The 18,610-nt window shown below is 46.6% G+C and overlaps 1 protein-coding gene across 1 annotated transcript in view; it reads left to right on the top strand.

Annotated features, from left to right (window-relative positions):
• The window catches only part of C1H20orf194 (chromosome 1 C20orf194 homolog), a 794,595-nt gene that overhangs the window by 532,051 nt on the left and 243,934 nt on the right, over window positions 1-18,610 (top strand). The window contains 1 exon segment of the mRNA XM_029594038.1: window positions 10,687-10,788. Coding sequence (XP_029449898.1) covers window positions 10,687-10,788 — 102 coding nt within the window.

Below are 18,610 nucleotides of genomic sequence, written 5' to 3'. Positions count from 1 at the left end.
CTGGGATTTCTAATCAACTATCATAAATCACATTTGAACCAGTTTGAACTCCATACCTTCATCGGAGCAGACCTAAACACCACAGTTGCAAAAGCTTTTCTTCCAAGCGACTGTGCAAACAATCTAGCGAATCTTGCGCACTCCTTGAGCAACTGCAACTTCGCCTCTGCTCATCAATTTCTGACATTATTAGGCCACATGGTGTCTACAGTCCACGTAACGCTTATGGCAAAGTTAGCCATGAGAAGGTCTCAATGGACTCTAAAATCTCAGTGGCTTCAAGCTTTTCTCAGCCTCTGTCAACCCTGATTCGAGTCACCAACCAGTTACGTCTCTCACTTCAATGGTGGACAGACCAATCGGCTTTATGGACCATGTTACCGTTCCAACAGCCGACTCCTCAAGTAACTTTAACCACAGATGCATCCAACTTGGGATGGGGAGCTCAAGTCAACAACCTTCAGACTCAAGGTACGTGGACCCCGCTCGAAAGAAAATGTCAAATACACTTTTTAGAACTTCGAGCGATACGGTATGCCCTTTTTGCCTTCAAGGACTGCCTCTCGCACAAGACTGTGTTGATACAGACTGACAACACAGTAGTAATGTGGTACATAAACAAGCAAGGAGGCACTGGCTCCTATCTCCTGTGTCAGGAAGCAGTGCAGATTTGGGCCTGGGCCCTAGCACACTCCATGAGTCTCAGGGCCACTTATCTAGCAGGCATACAAAATGTCCTAGTGGATAATCTCAGTCGACTTTTCCATCCCCACGAATAGTCTTTGGATCCCTGTGTAGCGAGCAAAATCTTTCAATGCTGGGGTCGCCCAACCATCGACCTCTTTCCATCCAAGATGAACCACAAAGTGGAAACGTTCTGCTCCCTCCACAGCCATCGACAAATGTCCCCCCAGGGTTGCCTTTGCTCGCCCCTGGAACACAGGGCTTCTATACACATATCATCCGATTCCGCTCATAGCCATGACTCTCGTGAAGCTACAGCAGGACAGAGGGTCAATGATCCGCATAGCCCCGTACTGGCCTCGGCAAGTATGGTTTCCCTTACTTCTCGATCAAAGAACCAATTCACCTGGGCACAGCACCCACTCTCATAACTCAAAAGCACGGCATGTAACGCCATCCTAACCTACAAACTCTTGCCTTGACAGGATGGATGTTGAAAGCTTGATCCTACATCCACTCAGTTTTTCAGCGCAAGTCTCTCAGATTCTCAAGCTTCACGAAAGCCTTCCACACGTAAATCTTACCATTCCAAGTGGACTAGATTTACCAAGTGGTGCACTCAAAATGTTATTGATCCTTTCTCCTCTTCCACTCCATCTTTACTAGATTATCTATGGCACCTCTCAGATTCTGGTCTCCCGACTTCTTCTGAACGTGTACACCTGAGTGTCATTGCAGCATACCACAAGCAGATAGGGGATGCCCCAATATCAGTACAACCCCTAGTAAGTCGGTTTATGAAAGGCTTACTTCAGCTGAAGCCTCCCATTCGACCACCGGTTACGGAATGGGACCTTAATATAGTACTTGCATGACTCTTGCGATCTCCGTTTGAGCCTTTGCATTCCTGTGATGTGAAATTTCTTACATGGAAAGTACTTTTCCTAGTAGCCATTACATCTGCTAGGAGGGTTAGTGAGTTGCAAGCACTGGTCACATACTTCACCCTACACAAGGTTCCTGCATGACTGAGTGGTCCTGCGCACTCACCCTAAATTTCTGCCTAAGGTGGTAACTGATTTTCACCTTAACTAATCCATAGTTTTACCCACTTTCTTTCCAAGGCCTCACTTTCACCAGGGCGAGAGAGTTTTGCACACCTTAGACTGTAAAAGTGCACTCGCTTTTTACCTCGACCGCACTGCAGTCCATAGGAAATCCACCCAACTCTTTGTTTCTTTTGACAAAAACAAGCCAAGAGTTGTAGTGGGAAAACAAACTCTCTCCAACTGGTTAGCAGACTCTATCTAATTATGCTATGAAAAAACAGGCCTTCCTCTCCAGGGGCAAGTAAAGACGCACTCAGGGCTATGTCAACATCCATAGCACACTACCGTTTAGTACCTATTGCAGACATTTGCAAAGCTGTAACTTGGAATTCTCTGCATACCTTTGCAGCTCATTACTGCTTAGATAGGGAAGGAAGACAAGACTCTGCCTTTGGACAATCCGTCTTGAAAAACCTATTTTCAGTGTAAAACCCAACTCCTTCCACAACTGCCTGCTGTGATTCAGGCTGCCTTTTCTTAGTTAATGGCACCTCAGTTGTTGTGCCTGTTGCATGAGTTACGTACCATTGACCTATTCCAGGATGAGTCAGCCTGTAGCTTGCTAATCTCCCATATGTGAGGACTACCATCCTGCCTGGAGATTATGCCCTTATTCAATGAACATGCGCACGGTTGGTGCGACTCCAGCATTACTCTGGGCTTCAGCGGCAGGAGGAAGTGTGGGGAAAAAAAAAAGGATTTGCATTCACGAATAGCGGGGAGTGGCTTGCTTGTCACGGCGGTTGCTGCCCCAAACTAAATAGGCCAGATACTTTACTTTCAATGTATATCCAGCATAGCTCTCTGCTTCAACGGCAGGGGAGAAGTCTGATACTTCAAGCAAATCCAACATAGCTCTCTGCTTCTACGGCAGGGGAGGAAGTCTGATACTTCACTTTCAACGCATATCCAACATAGCTCTCTGCTTCTATGGCAGGGGAGGAAGTCTGATATTTCACGCATATCCAACACAGCTCTCTGCTTCAACGACAGGGAGAAGTCTGATACATCAAGCAAATCTAAAATAGCTCTCTGCTTCTATGGCAGGGGAGAAAGTCTGATACTTCACTTTCAACACACATACAGCATGGCTCTCTGCTTCAACGGCAGGGGGAACGTAGAAAGGTGGCTCTATATGCAGACAATAACCATCAAGGACTGAGTTACATAGTCTGGGTAAACAAAGGCATGGGTGTAGCTTGCTTATTGCGGCGGTTACTACCCCTAACTATGGTAGATATTCACTTGGATGCAGTTCCAACACTGCTCTCTACATTAATGGTGCGGGTGGAGGGGAAATGGAACCAAAGGGTTACTAAGAGCCAAGAGTAACAGACGTATGAGAAAAATAAAAAAAAGAAAAAGTGCATAGCTTGCTGGGCAGACTGGATGGGCCGTTTGGTGGTCTTCTGCCGTCATTTCTATGTTTCTATGTTTGTCCTGGGATAAAGCAGAGTTGCTTACCTGTAACAGGTGTTATCCCAGGACAGCAGGATGTAGTCCTCACGAAGCTCACCCGCCACCCCGCAGTTGGGTCCAAAACGTTTTATTATTTTATTTTTTCACTCATATGTTTTATTGCTACAAACGAGACTGAAGGGAGACTTCTGTGGCTGCAGGGATCATGGCATGCTGGACATGCTCAGTGTGCCAGCCAAAAGTTTCTAGAAACTTTGACAGAAATTTTTCCATGAGGGGGCTCCATCGATGATGTCACCCATATGTGAGGACTACATCCTGCTGTCTTTAGATAACACCTGTTACATGTAAGCAACTCTGCTTCTCCTAGTACAGCAGGATGTTAGTCCTCAGGAATCCCGCCCGCTTCACTACAATGTTGGGTCCACCTTCGGTTTGTTATTTTATTTTTTCACTCATTTCTTTTGCAATGTTACGAGACTGAAGGGGGACCTCGCATGGACGCGCGGATAGTAGCAGGCTGGGCATACTCAGTCTGCTGGCCAAAGTTTCTAGAAACTTTGACAAAAGTTTTCCGTGCCAGGCTCCATCGGATGATATCACCCACATGTGTGGACTAACATCCTGCTGTCCTAGGAGAACACCTGTTACAGGTAAGCAACTGAGCTGTGTCCGAGGACCATGTCCATCATGGACCCCCACGAGATGTGTGTCCTATGCCTGGGGGCATTGGCAAACATCCAGGGTTGCCACTTGCGCCCAGATGATCCCTAAGGGACATCACGCTCGACTCAATAAGATGGAGATATTCTTCAGGTCGAGGAGGTCTGAGCCATCGATATCAGCATCAGTGGCATCTGCACCAATGGATCTTGAAGCCCATCCTGCAAGCAGGCCTCTCACTTACTCTGGCCCGACTCCACCGCTGCTGCTGCTCTCCGCGGCCAGCCAAGCCGCCATCACCGTTTCTTCGTGGCAGGAGGGGCCGCCGATGTCTGTCTGTCTTCGCGGCTTGTGAGTTGCTTCTGCCACCTTCCGACTTCATTCTTTGTGGCCTGTCCCACCACCGGAACTCCACTCCTGCAGTTGCCGGGAGCCACCGCCAGCACTGTCGCCTCCATATTCGCGGCTTAAGCACCGCCGCTGGGACACCTCTTGCGGCAGGAAGCCACAGAATCCTCTCTTCGCGGCCTAGTACTGCTGTCGGGGCCTGCCTGCTTCCTCCTCCGTCTGTGAGGCTGTGATGCCGCTGTCCAGGGTCCTGCTCCTTCCTGGGCCCTCCTCTATGCACCGGCATGCGCCTCTTCAACGATATTTAAAGAGCCAGCGGCGGGAAAAGCCCGTGGCCCCACCGGAAGTCCTTGCAGGTTACTTCCTGCTTCAGCCCTATTAAAGGGCTTAGTTCTTGTTCCTCAGGGCCTTAGGATCAGATGTCATGGTTGTCCATGGTCTTCTGTGCTGGTCCAGGTCCTCCGTGGTCTTCACTTCTCTAGATGGCTTCGTTCCGTGTTCCTGGTGTCCTTGTCCTGATATTCCTGGTCTCGTCCTTCGTCAGAGCTCCTTCGTCGCCTGTTCCATGTCTTGATGTCTAGAAGTTCCGTGGTTCCGTTCCTGAGTCCTGATGTTCCATGTTCCTGATGTCTTGGTCCTAATGCCTTCATCTTTGCCTCTACAACCAGTTCCCAGTTTCCTGCGTCCACCTTTCCTAGTGTGCCAATGTCGTGGTCCGTGACCAGTCCATGGGGGGGGGGGGGCTGTGTAGGGCGCTTTGTGGTACAAGGCCTTCTTCTCATCTACAGCGCAAGTCTCCGGAAGACCCTTGTTTTTAATGTTCCAAGTTTCGAGTCTTGAATCCTGCCCAGTTTTCGGAGTTCTTGCCTGCTTCTGTCCATGCCCAGCGTGGTCCGCGACCAGCCACAGGCAGCCGTGTAGGGCGCACCCCAGTGCAGGCCTCTACTGAATCTTTGACAGGTTCCAGTCTCAAGTTCCACTACTTCGCCTGGAGTCTGCTTCGCACTCAGCGTGGTCCACTGCGTGGTCCCTATGGGTGGTTGTGTAGGGCGCGCTGCAATGCAGTTCTCACCCAGTACTTTTCACCTGAGTCCTGAAACGATGCTTGAGATCTTCTGAGTAACCTGAATCCTTGTTCCGAGTCTTCTGAAAAACCTGAATCCTTGTCCAAGTCTACTGAGTAACCTGAATCCTTGTCTGACTCCTTCCAAGTTCCAAGTCCTCATCTGAGTCGTTCCAAATCCTCAGCCTCCGTCTGGCCTCACGCACTCGTCGTTCCCAAGCGGTGGGTCTGAAAGGGCTTTCGAGTGGCCGGAGGGCTACTCCTGAGACCATCATTGCATTGCTGAGTTTCCTTGGTGCATGTAGGTCCAGCGGAGGGCTGATCCTGCTTGGTGCCTGTTCCAAGTTCCTTGCTTCAGTTCCAGACCTGCTTTGTTCCTGCTCTGCCCGTGCTTGCATGCGCTCACCTCCCACGGTGTGGCTCGAGGCTCCTCTCTGAGTCATGCCGTGGTTCAGGGGCTCACACACTCTCCCAAGAGCTAGCAGCCGTGTCCGTATTGGGACCTGTAGGTCGCGGTCGCACCACTTATTAATCAAGTTGACTTAGAAAATAGCCACTGCTATTACTAGCATCAGTAGCATGGGATATACTTAGTTTCTGGGTATTTGCGAGGTACTTGTAGCCTGGATTGGCAACTGTTGGAAACAGGGTGCTGGGCTTGATGGATCCTTGGTCTGAGCCAGTAAGGCAATTTCTTATGTTCTTATGTTCTTAAGGAGTTGATGTTGAGGATCTTGGAGCACATCCTCATGCTACCTCCTGTCAACAGGAAGGTGGATGGGGTTTACCTTGTGCAAAAGGCTACCAGATTTGAGAAGCGTCAACTGCACATCAATCGGTAATGGTTGAATCCACTCTCAAGAAGGTCAATTGCTCTCAGACCCATGCCTCTGCACCCCTGGGCAAGGATCACAGTGTGATGGACGCTGTTAGGAGGAAAATATTACAAGGGGCCATTCTCATTGCCTGCATAGCCTCTTACCAATTCTACATGAGTGAATTCTCGCACAGCCTCTGGAAGCAGGTGCAAGAGGCGGCCAAGCGACTGCCTCAACAGCAGCAAGACCCCTTCTTATAGTTGGTGCGACAGGGTCTGGAGTGTGGAAAACATGGGGTTCGTTCAACCTATGATGTTTTTGAGACAGAATTGAGAGTTTCTGCATCGGGAATCGGATCCCGCAGAATGGCATGGCTGCGGGACTTGGATCTCTTACCAGAAGTACAGGAAAGACTCGCTGACTTGGCATGTATAGGAGAGAATCACTTCTGAGATAAGGTAAGGGATGTGGTGGCCCAGTTATGGGGTCACCATGAGACCCTCCAGCAGCTCTCCACTAGCACTTCAGACCCACTCTCCTCAGCCAAGAGGCCTACGAGGCAGGGTCAGCGGAAGTCTTTCTACTGCCAGAGGAAGTTCTATCCTCCGGCCACTAGCTCCGGTTCACAGAGGGTGAGCTTCCACGGCCGTCCCAGGCAACAGAGAGCTCCCAAGCCCCAGCCGGCTCCTCAGCCAAATCCTGGGATGGTGTTTTGACTGGGTCATAGGGAGCATAAGCCAGCCACTAATACCCGAGGCACTGGACCCCTCAGTCGTGGGCAGGCTACAGTTCTTTGCGGACGGTGGCCCAGCATAACCTCGAACCAGTGGGTTCTGTCCATCATCCATCAAGAATACCAATTGAACTTATTGGCATGCCGCCCTCTGAACAGCCAGAGTGGTCGAACCTGTCCCACCAAAGCAAAGAGGGCAGGGATTCTACTCCCTGATTCCAAAGAGAACAGGGGGGACACCATCTCATCCTATACCTGAGGGCCTTGAACAAGTTTCTCAAAAAAAAAAAAAGTTAAAGATGGTTTCCCTGGGAACCCTGATTCCCCTCCTGCAAAAAGGGGACTGGCTATGCGCCCTCAATTTAAAGGAAATAGCCTCACATTGACATCTTCCCAGGTCACAGGAAGTATCTCAGATTTCTGGTGGGAAAACAGCACTTCCAATATAGTGTGTTGCCATTCGGGCTAGTGTCTGCACCATGTGTCTTTACAAAATGCTTGGCCATGGTGAGGGTGCACCTCTGCAGGCTGTGAGTACGTTTTCCCCTTTCTGGATGATTGGCTGGTCAAGAGCACCTCTCAGACAGGGGCAAATAGGTCCTTGCGCTTTACTATCTGGGTGTTGGAGTCACTAGAGTTCGTTATCAACTACTCGAAGTCCCATATCAGCCCATCGTCTCAATTGGACTTTATGATGGCCCTGCTAGATACAGCTCAGGCAAAAGCCTTCCTGCCGCACTCCAGGGCGGTCACTTTGGCGCCCATAGTGGAAATGATTCAACAAAGGCAGCTGGTATCATGTTACTCGCTTGGCACGCTTGCATATGCGCAGAGTCCAGTGGACCTTGAAGTCGCAGTGGCACTAGGTTACCCAGGACCCTCCAGGCTTGCATCTACATCACTACATCTCTCTGGGACTTCTTGTCCTGATGGCGGGTTCCCTCAAATTTGGAACCAGGTATATCTTTTCAAAATCCCCCTACTCAAATTGTCCTTACCACAGATGCGTCCACCCTGGGATGGAGTGCTCATGTAGACAGGCTTAATACCCAGGGCCTGTGATCCGTCCAGGAAGCCCAATGTCACATCAACTTCCTGGAGCTCCGGGCAATCAGGTATGCTCTATGGGCTCTCAGAAATTGGCTGTCCAACAAAATTGTCCTGATCCAGACAGACAACCACATACCAATGAGGTAAGTCAACAAGCAGGGAGGCACTGGGTCATACCTCCTAGATCAGGAAGCGATTCAGATCTTGTCCTGGGCTCTTTCCTGCGGGATGGTACTCCAGGCCATATATCTGGCCAGAATGGACAACATAATAGCAGACAGACTGAATCGAACCTTCAGGCCCCACAAGTGGTCACCAGGGAGTAGTGAATAGGATCTTCCGCCTCTGGGGGAGCCCAGATGTAGATCTGTTTGTGTCACCTTGCAACAGAAAGGTGACTCAGTTCTGCTCCCTGTACAGATTTGCCAGCAAACTAGCCTCTGATGCCTTTGCCCACCAATGGAGCAAGGCCCTTCTGTACTCGTATCCTCCGATTCCTCTAGTAATGGACTTTCCTGAAACTGCGACAGGACCAAGGGTCTATGATCCTCATAGCCCCTCAGTGGCCAAGACAGATTTGGTTTCCACTCTTTCGGAAGTTGTCCATTTGGAGACCGCTCAATCTGGGGACTTCCCCAGATCTCATCACGCAAGATCAGAGCAGACTGTGGCATCCCAACCTCCTGGCCCTGTCGCTCACAGCCTGAATGTTGAGAGGCTGATTCTACAGCCGCTTGATCTTTCCAAAGATGTGTCTCAGGTCCTGGTAACTTCTAGAAAGCCTTCCACTAGAAAGTCCTTCGGACTGAAGTGGAGGAGTTTTTCCATATGGTGTGTGCAAAAGGCCCTAGATCCTTTCTCCTGTCCCACCCAATACTTTCTGCACTTATCAGAGGCTGGCCTAAAAACCAACTCAGGGTTCATCTGAGTGCAACTGGTGCATAGCACCAAGGTGTAGACGATACGCCCTTCTCTGTATAGTTGAAGCCTCCCCTAAGGCCTCCCGCTGTGTCTAGGGACCTCAAAGTAGTGCTAGCTCAGCTGATGAAAGCTCCCTTTGAGCCACTGCATGCCTGTGACCTAAAGTTCCTGACCTGGAAGGTCATACTTTTGGTGGCGGTCACTTCAGCGTGCAAAGTTAGCGAACTCCAAGTCTTAGTGACTTATCCACCTTATACTAAGTTTTATCATGACAGGGTGGTCTTGTGTATGCATCCTAAGTTCCTGCCTAAGGTGGTAATGGATTTCCATCTTAACCAGTCAATCTTCCTGTCAACATTTTTTCCCAGGCCCCATTCACACCAAGGCGAACGAGCACTGCACAGTTTGGATTGCAAGAGAGCCTTAGCCTTCTACCTAAAGCGGGCAGAAGCCCATAGACAGTCCGCCCAACTTTTCATTTCTTTTGTTTGCCATTGCCAAACAGACACTATCCAATTGGCTAGCAGATTGCATCTCCTTCTGTTATCCCATGAGGGACTGCATCTTGTGGGTCTCCGACGCACATTTAACTGTCATCTATTAACGCCTGCCAGGAGCAGGCGTTATTAGATGTGCGCATCGAAAAAAGAATAAAAAGAAAAGAAATAAAAGAAAAAAAAATTTGACAATCGGGCCCATCACAAAAACTGACACAGAGTTAATTAGCGTCTGTTTTCATGGCTGTCCGCCACTAAGGAAAACAGATGCTGATAAACCCGGTGTTGGTTTTAGAAGCCCATGGGGATTACTCACCCTCTTCTCCTCCCTTCTTCCCCTCTAGGTTCCACTCACATCCTCACACCACAAATGCTCCTGGATGCGCTAAAGAAAATGAGTAAAACTTTCGAAGCACTTCCCTCCCAGGGCTCCATGCAGCTCCCTTCCCATCCCAAGGTTTATGTGGCCCATTGATCCATCAACCAACCCTACCCCCTTCTTAGTGCCTCTAAGCCTTGGCGTCGGTTTTTTTGACTGCCATAATGGCAGTCAGGGAAATCGATGCCAATAAACCCGGCGTTGGTTTTCATGAAACGCCGGGTTTATCAGCGTCTGTTTCCCTGACCCGTACGGCAGTCACAAAAACCGACGCCGGGTTTATTGGCGTCGATTTTCATGACCGCCGTATAGCAGTCAGGGAAGAAGGGAGTTAAGAGTTAAGCCTGTTCAGCGCCCGCTTTCTATGTGCCTTTATTGCATCGGCCCCATAATCAGGTGCATGTTCGCTTCAGCGAAAAAAGAAATCGCAGTATAATCCACTGTTACACAGTTTGATTCAAGATGTGAATTTGTCTTCCTTTAAAATTGTTGGTTTGATCTATCTTTCCTTTCTCACATTTCTGCTTTTGTAAAATTGTGTTGGCATAATCTACTGTGTTGCACATCCATTTTTCATTCACTTTCCTGTAGATCACTTCATTTAGTCTTCTAATCTCCATCCATATTAAATTTCCTTCAGTGATCTGCATCCACACTTAATTTGTCATGTTATTCTGCTTTCACTATTTATATTGGTTTCCCTTTATCCTTTATATATAGTTTTAAAATGCTCATTCTTACCTCTGTCTATTCATGAATCTGTTTCCTTGTACCTTGGTTTTTAATTCATCAGATTTCTTTTTGCACCTAGCGTAATGTCCTCCTTGTCACCTCATTCAAACATTTCATTGTATATCACTTTCTTCCCTTTATCCCATGATGTAGTTTAGAAAATCCTTGACACTCAAGGTACCCCTGTAATATGCAGTACCTAGAAATTACACTGTTTGCTTGTGCTTAGCTTTGCTGTATTGGATTATTTGTTATGCTTGTTTATTTCAGGTACTCTGATATACAAAAACTATTTGAGGCATTATCCTATCCTATTTCTGACATGAGAACCCAGCTGAAAATGACAACTGCTAACCTACCTGGATTGGAGAGGTAGGCCTTTTACTTCTTTATTTTACCTTTTAGAAGACTAGGTACAACATAGCGCAGTTAAGGAGCCAACCCCCATCCCAGGTTAGGGGGGGGAGACCACAACAGTGGGGATACTCTGCCTCCGGAGTGGGGTACAGAGGCTGGTGGGGAGGGCTGGTGAGTTCAATTTAAGCAGGAGGCTGGTGAGTTCAATTTAAGCCAAGAATAGTCCTCCCACCAGCCTCTTTCGGCAGTTTTCAGGTATGCTTACCTTTGCAGGGCTGCTTCTCTTCGCTTGATAGTTGTTTTGGCCTCCCGTGTTTATTCCATGCAGCAAAGCTCCCTTATTGGCTTAGTAAGTAGCTTTAACTCTGTAGCATGATACCACCTAGGCTGCAGCTGTTTGTTTTTTTTCCAAGATCCTCCCCTGCTAGACCAGGCCTCATACTCTTGAAGCTGGTGCTAGCGCTAATAATAAAAAAAAAAAAAAGGACTCAGAGACAGTATTCTCCGTGAGGAGGAGAAGGTTGCAGATCTCCTCATGCTGTTCTTGGAGTCGGCCCAGTTCAGCTTGGCAGTTTTCAGGTAAGGTCATATATCCTCTTCAACTTTATGGCCTACTTTCAGCTCTATCTTATGCGGCTGATTGCCACCGGGGAGAGGGCAGCTTCATTAAGGTGGCGGAGGTTTAGTGGGCTGCCATTTTCTTCCTTTTTGCTTGTGAAAACTTTTAGCTGTTCCGGGTGGGTCATCCGAGGGCTCCTGCATCTGCTCCGTTTGCTAGGAGGGAGGGAACCGTTTCATGTGGCTATGATGCTGTTTAGGAAGGGGATAGCAGCTCAAAGAATACAGCTGGCGCCCTTTGCTCATTTTAGAGGCTAGTGCCCCCTTTTCATCATAGTGCAGGTCAGCGAGCTCCAGTCCTTAGTTATTTATCTACCTTATATTAGGTTTTATCATGATAGGTTGGTTTTGCGTATGCACCCTAAGTTCATGTCTAAAGTGGTGATAGATTTCCATTTTAACCAGTCAATTGTCCTGCAAGCATTCTTTCCCAGGCCCCATTCGCACCAAGGCGAATGAGCCCTGCACAGTTTGGATTGCAAGAGAGCCTTAGCCTTCTATCCGGAGCGGATAGAAACCCATCGACAGTCCACCCAACTTTTTATTTCTTTTGACAGGAAGAGGTTGGGAGTTGCCGTTGCCAAATAGACACTATCCAGTTGGCTATCAGGCTGCATCTTGGGGATCATGTCAAGGCTCATTCTGTTAAAGCTATGGCAATGCTGGTCGCCCACTTGTGAGCCGTTCCCATGAAGATCTGCAGGGCTGCGACGTGGAGTTCTCTCCACATACTGTCTGGATAGGGATGGCCGGCATGAATAGTAGGTTCGGCCAGTCTGTTCTTCAGAATCTCTTTGATGTGTAAAAGCCAACTTTCCCTGCCTAGGGCCCATTGTTTGGGTTCAGGCTGTCTCCCCCTCTGTTACCAATAGCACTGTGGTTGCTTTACCCGTTGGTGCTTGTTGGTCCCCTTTTATGTTGCGGAGCATCCTGTAGCTAGGGATTCACCCATGTGTGAGGACTACCATCTTCTTGTCCTGGGAGAAAGCAGAGTTACTTACCTGTAACAGGTGTTCTCAAGAAACCTGCCCGCCACCCCATGGAGTTGGATTTCTCCTACTATTGGTTTTAATTTTTATCGTAATTCTGTGATACGAGACTGAAGAAGACCCCTTGTGTACCTAGTCAAAGTTCCAGAAACTTTGAAATGTTTTCCATGCTAGGCTCCATCTGATGATGTGATGGATTTTCAACAAGATATCATAGCTTGTGCAACTTTAGTGCTGTATTGTGGTTAATTTCCCTTCTAGTATCGGAAATTAAGCATGATTTGTACCCATCCTAGGACTAGTCTCTAATGTAGGTAGGCAAACATTAGAGAGACCTGGTAATGTCGCAGATGTATCACCATCTGTGTTTCTAGTGTGCATTTCAACCCCTTGAGTTCACTGATATGGCTACAGATTCTTTGGTAGTTCCTATGGCTCCTGCAATTTTGCATTACACATAATAGTTATTAATTTATTACAAGGCTCCACCCCAACCCTATGTGATCAAATGTTCTTCACTTAATCCAGGCATCTCACACTGCCTCAGCAGAATGGATATTTGCTCCCGATTTGGGTGCCATAGGCCAGGCCGGCAGATGAATTATCAAAGGGGTTCTATCCATGTCACCAGTCTTTGGCTCAGTTACTTGCCACTGAGGATAACAGAAGTGATATTTCTGTGGTTTTTGATACCCTATGGTAATGCCTCTACTAATTGCTCATCTCCATATTGTTCATGCCTTGCTGTATCCCGGTATCTTTGGATGCCAGTCTCAAATATGACTGTCATCCATATTCAGTCTTAGGGGCAGTTGCATATGGTACCTGGGGGAGAAGGGGCAATCTTTGGAGATCCTGGAGAAGCAATGTAGGAACATGGCAGCCATGCCTCCAGGCATCGCAGATCCTCTTCTGGGGATGTCAGATGCTTGTTTCATGTGGCTTTAGCAACCCTGTACTCAAGGATGTGGTTTTGCTACCACATAGTCTATGGATCCATTACTTTGTCTGCGTAAGGTCCATTTTGCATATCTCATTGGCTATATATCCTCATCTGTGAATCTTCCTATTGATTTGGGCTCTGTTGTGCAGGTAGCTCAGCATGAGTGCATCCCCTTATGTACAATGTGATATTCATGTTTGTTGAGAAATGTGCTTGATACAGCACAACTGGCATAATAACCCTTACCAGTTTTTTGGAATGAGGATTTGGCAGGCGCTTGGCTGTATATGGCATGTTACCATTCCTGTATCGCATAGATTGACTTTGAAGGGGCTGAACCTTCTTGGCAACAATGTGCAGTTTGTTTACAGCATTACTTGTGGCTTACTAAGCTGAATGCATGCAGTCGCATCATGGAGTGCCAACCTACAATAATCCTTCTTGGTTTACAGAAGACCCATGCTATCAGCAGTAATATGCAGTATCTTGCAGAATGATCATGGCAAACCAAGTTGAAAACAAGAGCCTCAAGGAGAGTTAGAACTGGAGGCATTTTCAGTGATTCAGTGGACTCTACCATGTTGGAGCATTGGAGCTGGAAAGCCTATTGGAATATGGCCTCAGGTTGGTGGGGAACCCATGGCAAGCAAAGTGTCGCTACTGTGGGGCTTGTGGCATGGTCGACCATGCCCTGAGGGTGCATGACAAGTGCTATTTTAAAGTTTTTCAGCGAATAACAATCAGATACTCCTGCTTAGATATTGCGCATGGCAGATGTGATGTGAAAGATCAGGCAGTGACTACCAAGCGGGTATCTCCTGCCACTGTGTTGCATGGGTGGGTGAAAGTATAGACGAGTTGCTTGTCAAGTCTTTGGCTTTGACAGCCGGGATTGGCCTGATCACCCCCCACCCTACCCCCAATACTTCAACTGCATCCTGAACAAGTGAGCCCTGCTCTTGCTTCAGACCAGTATATTTATTGTAGGAGGGGCAAGGTTTTGATGGTCCTGTGTCCCCAGTCCCAGAATATTACAATAGCATGATACTGAGCCCTTAAGAAATGCAATTTAGGTAAGAGTGTAATTACCCTTAGGGATTGCATAATGATCTAGGGTTTAATTCATTGTTGAATTTAGTAGTGCAATTTGACCTATGCTGCAGCCATAATCAACCAATAAAGATCTTCTTTTGTGAATAATGTGCCAGAGAACTTAATTTGTGGTAAGGTTAACTGGAATTTGGGTGGGAGGTGGGAAGGGTAGGATTGGAGATATCATATGGGATTTGAAAGGAGGAGGTGAATATGCACCTGACACGGTTGTGGTTTGGATATTTTCTATCATCAATCTGAAACTAAGATTACTAAAGGAACTATGATAACTAAGGTAAGGTAAGAGAAATTAGGGAAGCTAACCGAATTGGTAGTGCAGTAATAATGGGAGACTTCAATTACCCCAATATTGACTGGGTAAATGTATCATCGGGACACGCTAGAGAGATAACGTTCCTGGATGGAATAAATGATAGCTTTATGGAGCAATTGGTTCAGGAACCGTCGAGAGAGGGAGCTATTTTAGAACTAATTCTCAGTGGAGCACAGGACTTGGTGAGAAAGGTAAAGGTGGTGGGGCCGCTTGGCAATAGTGATCATAATATGATCAAATTTGATTTAATGACTGGAAGAGGAACAGTGTGCAAATCCAAGGCTCTCGTGCTAAACTTTCAAAAGGGAAACTTTGATAAAATGAGAAAAATTGTTAGAAAAAAACTGAAAGGAGCAGCTACAAAAGTAAAAAAAAAAATGTCCAAGAGGCGTGGTCATTGTTAAAAAATACCATTCTAGAAGCACAGTCTAGATGTATTCCACACATTAAGAAAGGTGGAAAGAAGGCAAAACGATTACCAGCATGGTTAAAAGGGGAGGTGAAAAGCTATTTTAGCCAAAAGATCTTCATTCAAAAATTGGAAGAAGGAACCAACAGAAGAAAATAGGATAAAGCATACACGTTGGCAAGTTAAATGTAAGACATTGATAAGACAGGCTAAGAGAGAATTTGAAAAGAAGTTGGCTGTAGAGGCAAAAACTCACAGTAAAAACTTTTTTAAATATATCCGAAGCAGAAAGCCTGTGAGGGAGTCAGTTGGACCGTTAGATGATCGAGGGGTTAAAGGGGCACTTAGAGAAGATAAGGCCATCGTGGAAAGATTAAATGATTTCTTTGCTTCGGTGTTTACTGAAGAGGATGTTGGGGAGGTACCCGTAATGGAGAAGGTTTTCATGGGTAATGATTCAGATGGACTGAATCAAATCACGGTGAACCTAGAAGATGTGGTAGGCCTGATAGACAAACTGAAGAGTAGTAAATCACATGGACCGGATTGTTTACACCCCAGAGTTCTGAAGGAACTAAAAAATGAAATTTTAGACCTATTAGTAAAAATTTGTAACCTATCATTAAAATCATCCATTGTACCTGAAGACTGGAGGATAGCAAATGTAACCCCAATATTACAGGGGGCAATCCAGGCAACTACAGACCGGTTAGCCTGACTTCAATGCCAGGAAAATAGTGGAAAGCGTTCTAAACATCAAAATCACAGAACATATAGAAAGACATGGTTTAATGGAACAAAGTCAGCATGGCTTTACCCAGGTAGATATAGTATACTTGGATTTTCAGAAGGCGTTTGACAGAGTTCTCATGAGAGGCTTCTAGGAAAAGTAAAAAGTCATGAGATAGGTGGCGATGTCCTTTCGTGGATTGCAAACTAGCTAAAAGACAGGAAACAGAGAGTAGGATTAAATGGACAATTTTCTCAGTGGAAGGGAGTGGACAGTGGAGTGCCTCAGGGATCTGTATTGGGACCCTTACTTTTCAATATATTTATAAATGATCTGGAAATAAATACGACGAGTGAGATAATCAGCTTTGCAGATTACACAAAATTGTTGAGAGTAGTTAAATCACAAGCAGATTGTGATAAATTGCAGGAAGACCTTGTGAGAATGGAAAATAGGGCATCCAAATGGCAGATGAAATTTAATGTGGATAAGTGCAAGGTGATGCATATAGGGAAAAATAACCCATGCTATAATTACACAATGTTGAGTTCCATATTAGGTGCTACAACCCAAGAAAGAGATCTAGGCGTCATAGTGGATAACACATTGAAATCGTCGGTTCAGTGTGCTGTGGCAGTCAAAAAAGCAAACAGAATGTTGGAAATTATTAGAAAGGGAATGGTGAATAAAACGGAAAATGTCATAATGCCTCTGTATCGCTCCATGGTGAGACCGCACCTTGAATACTGTGTACGATTCTGGTCGCCGCATCTCAAAAAAGATATGATTGCGATGGAGAAGGAACAGAGAAGGGCTACCAAAATAAGGGGAATGGAACAGCTCCCCTATGAGGAAAGACAAAAGAGGTTAGGACTTTTCAGCTTGGAGAAGAGACGGCTGAGGGGGGATATGATAGAGATGTTTAAAATTATGAGAGGTCTAGAACGGGTAGATGTGAATCGGTTATTTACTCTTTCGGATAATAGAAAGACTAGGGGGCACTCCATGAAGTTAGCATGGGGCACATTTAAAACTAATCGGAGAAAGTTCTTTTTCACTCAACGCACAATTAAACTCTGGAATTTGTTGCCAGAGGATGTGGTTAGTGCAGTTAGTATAGCTGTGTTTAAAAAAGGATTGGATAAGTTCTTGGAGGAGAAGTCCATTATCTGCTATTAAGTTCACTTAGAGAATAGCCACTGCCATTAGCAATGGTTACATGGAATAGACTTAGTTTTTGGGTACTTGCCAGGTTCTTATGGCCTGGATTGGCCACTGTTGGAAACAGGATGCTGGGCTTGATGGACCCTTGGTCTGACCCAGTATGGCATTTTCTTATGTTCTTATGTTCTTACCGTTCCAAGTGGATTAGATTTACAGAGTGGTGCACTCAAAAAGGTATTGACCCTTTCTCCTGTTCCACTCCATCTTTACTAGATTGTCTATGGCACCTTTCAGATTCTGGTCTCCAAACTTCTTCTGTATGTGTACACCTGAGTGCCATTGCAGCATACCACAAACAGATAGGGGATGCCCCAATATCAGCGCAACCCCTAGTAAGTCAGTTTATGAAAGGCTTACTTCAGCTGAAGCCTCCCATTCGACTACCGGTTACGGAATGGGACCTTAATGTAGTACTTGCACGACTCATGCAATCTCCGTTTGAGCCTTTGCATTCCTGTGATGTGAAATATCTAACATGGAAAGTATTTTTCCTAGTAGCCATTACATCTGCTAGGAGGGTTAGTGAGTTACAAGCACTGGTCACATACCCTACACAAGGTTCCTACATGACAGAGTAGTCCTGCGCACTCACCCTAAATTTCTGCCTAAGGTGGTAAAGGATTTTCACCTTAACCAATCCATAGTTTTGCCCACTTTCTTTCCAAGGCCTCACTCTCACCAGGGCAAGTGGGTTTTGCACACCTTAGACTGTAAACGTGCACTCGCTTTTTACCTCGACCGCACTGCAGTCCATAAGGAATCCACCCAACTCTTTGTTTTTTTTGACAAAAACAAGCCAGGAGTTGCAGTGGGAAAGCAAACTCTCTCCAACTAGTTAGCAGACTGTATCGAATTTGGCTATGAAAAAGCAGGCCTTCCTCTCATGGGGCGAGTAAAGACGCACTCAGTAAGGGCTATGTCAACATCCATAGCACACTACCGTTCAGTACCTATTGCAGATATTTGCAAAGCTGCTACTTGGAGTTCTTTACATACCTTTGCAGCTCATTACTGCTTAGATAAGGAAGGAAGACAAGACTCTGCCTTTGGACAATCCGTCTTGAAAAACCTATTCCCAGTATAATACCAACTCCTTCCACAACCGCCTGCTATGATTCAGGCTGCCTCATCTTTGTCAATGGCACCTCAGTTGTTGTGCCTGTTGCATGAGTTACGTACCATTGACCTATTCCAAGATGAGTCAGCCTGTAGCTTGCTAAACACCCATATGAGTGGACTACCATCCTGCTTGTCCTGGGATAAAGCAGATTTGCTTACCTGTAACAGGTGTTATCCCAGGACAGCAGGATGTAGTCCTCACGAAACCCACCCGCCACCCCGCAGAGTTGGGTCCAAAACGTTTTATTTTATTTTTCGCTCGTACTTTTTATTGCTACAAATGAGGCTGAAGGGAGACCCCTGTGGCTGCAGGGTTCATGGCATGCTCAGTGTGCCAGCCAAAAGTTTCTAGAAACTTTGACAGAAGTTTTTCCGTGAG

Source organism: Rhinatrema bivittatum, chromosome 1 (genome assembly GCF_901001135.1).
Source record: "Rhinatrema bivittatum chromosome 1, aRhiBiv1.1, whole genome shotgun sequence".
NCBI lineage: Eukaryota > Metazoa > Chordata > Amphibia > Gymnophiona > Rhinatrematidae > Rhinatrema > Rhinatrema bivittatum.
This window is presented reverse-complemented; position numbering and strand designations above follow the sequence as displayed.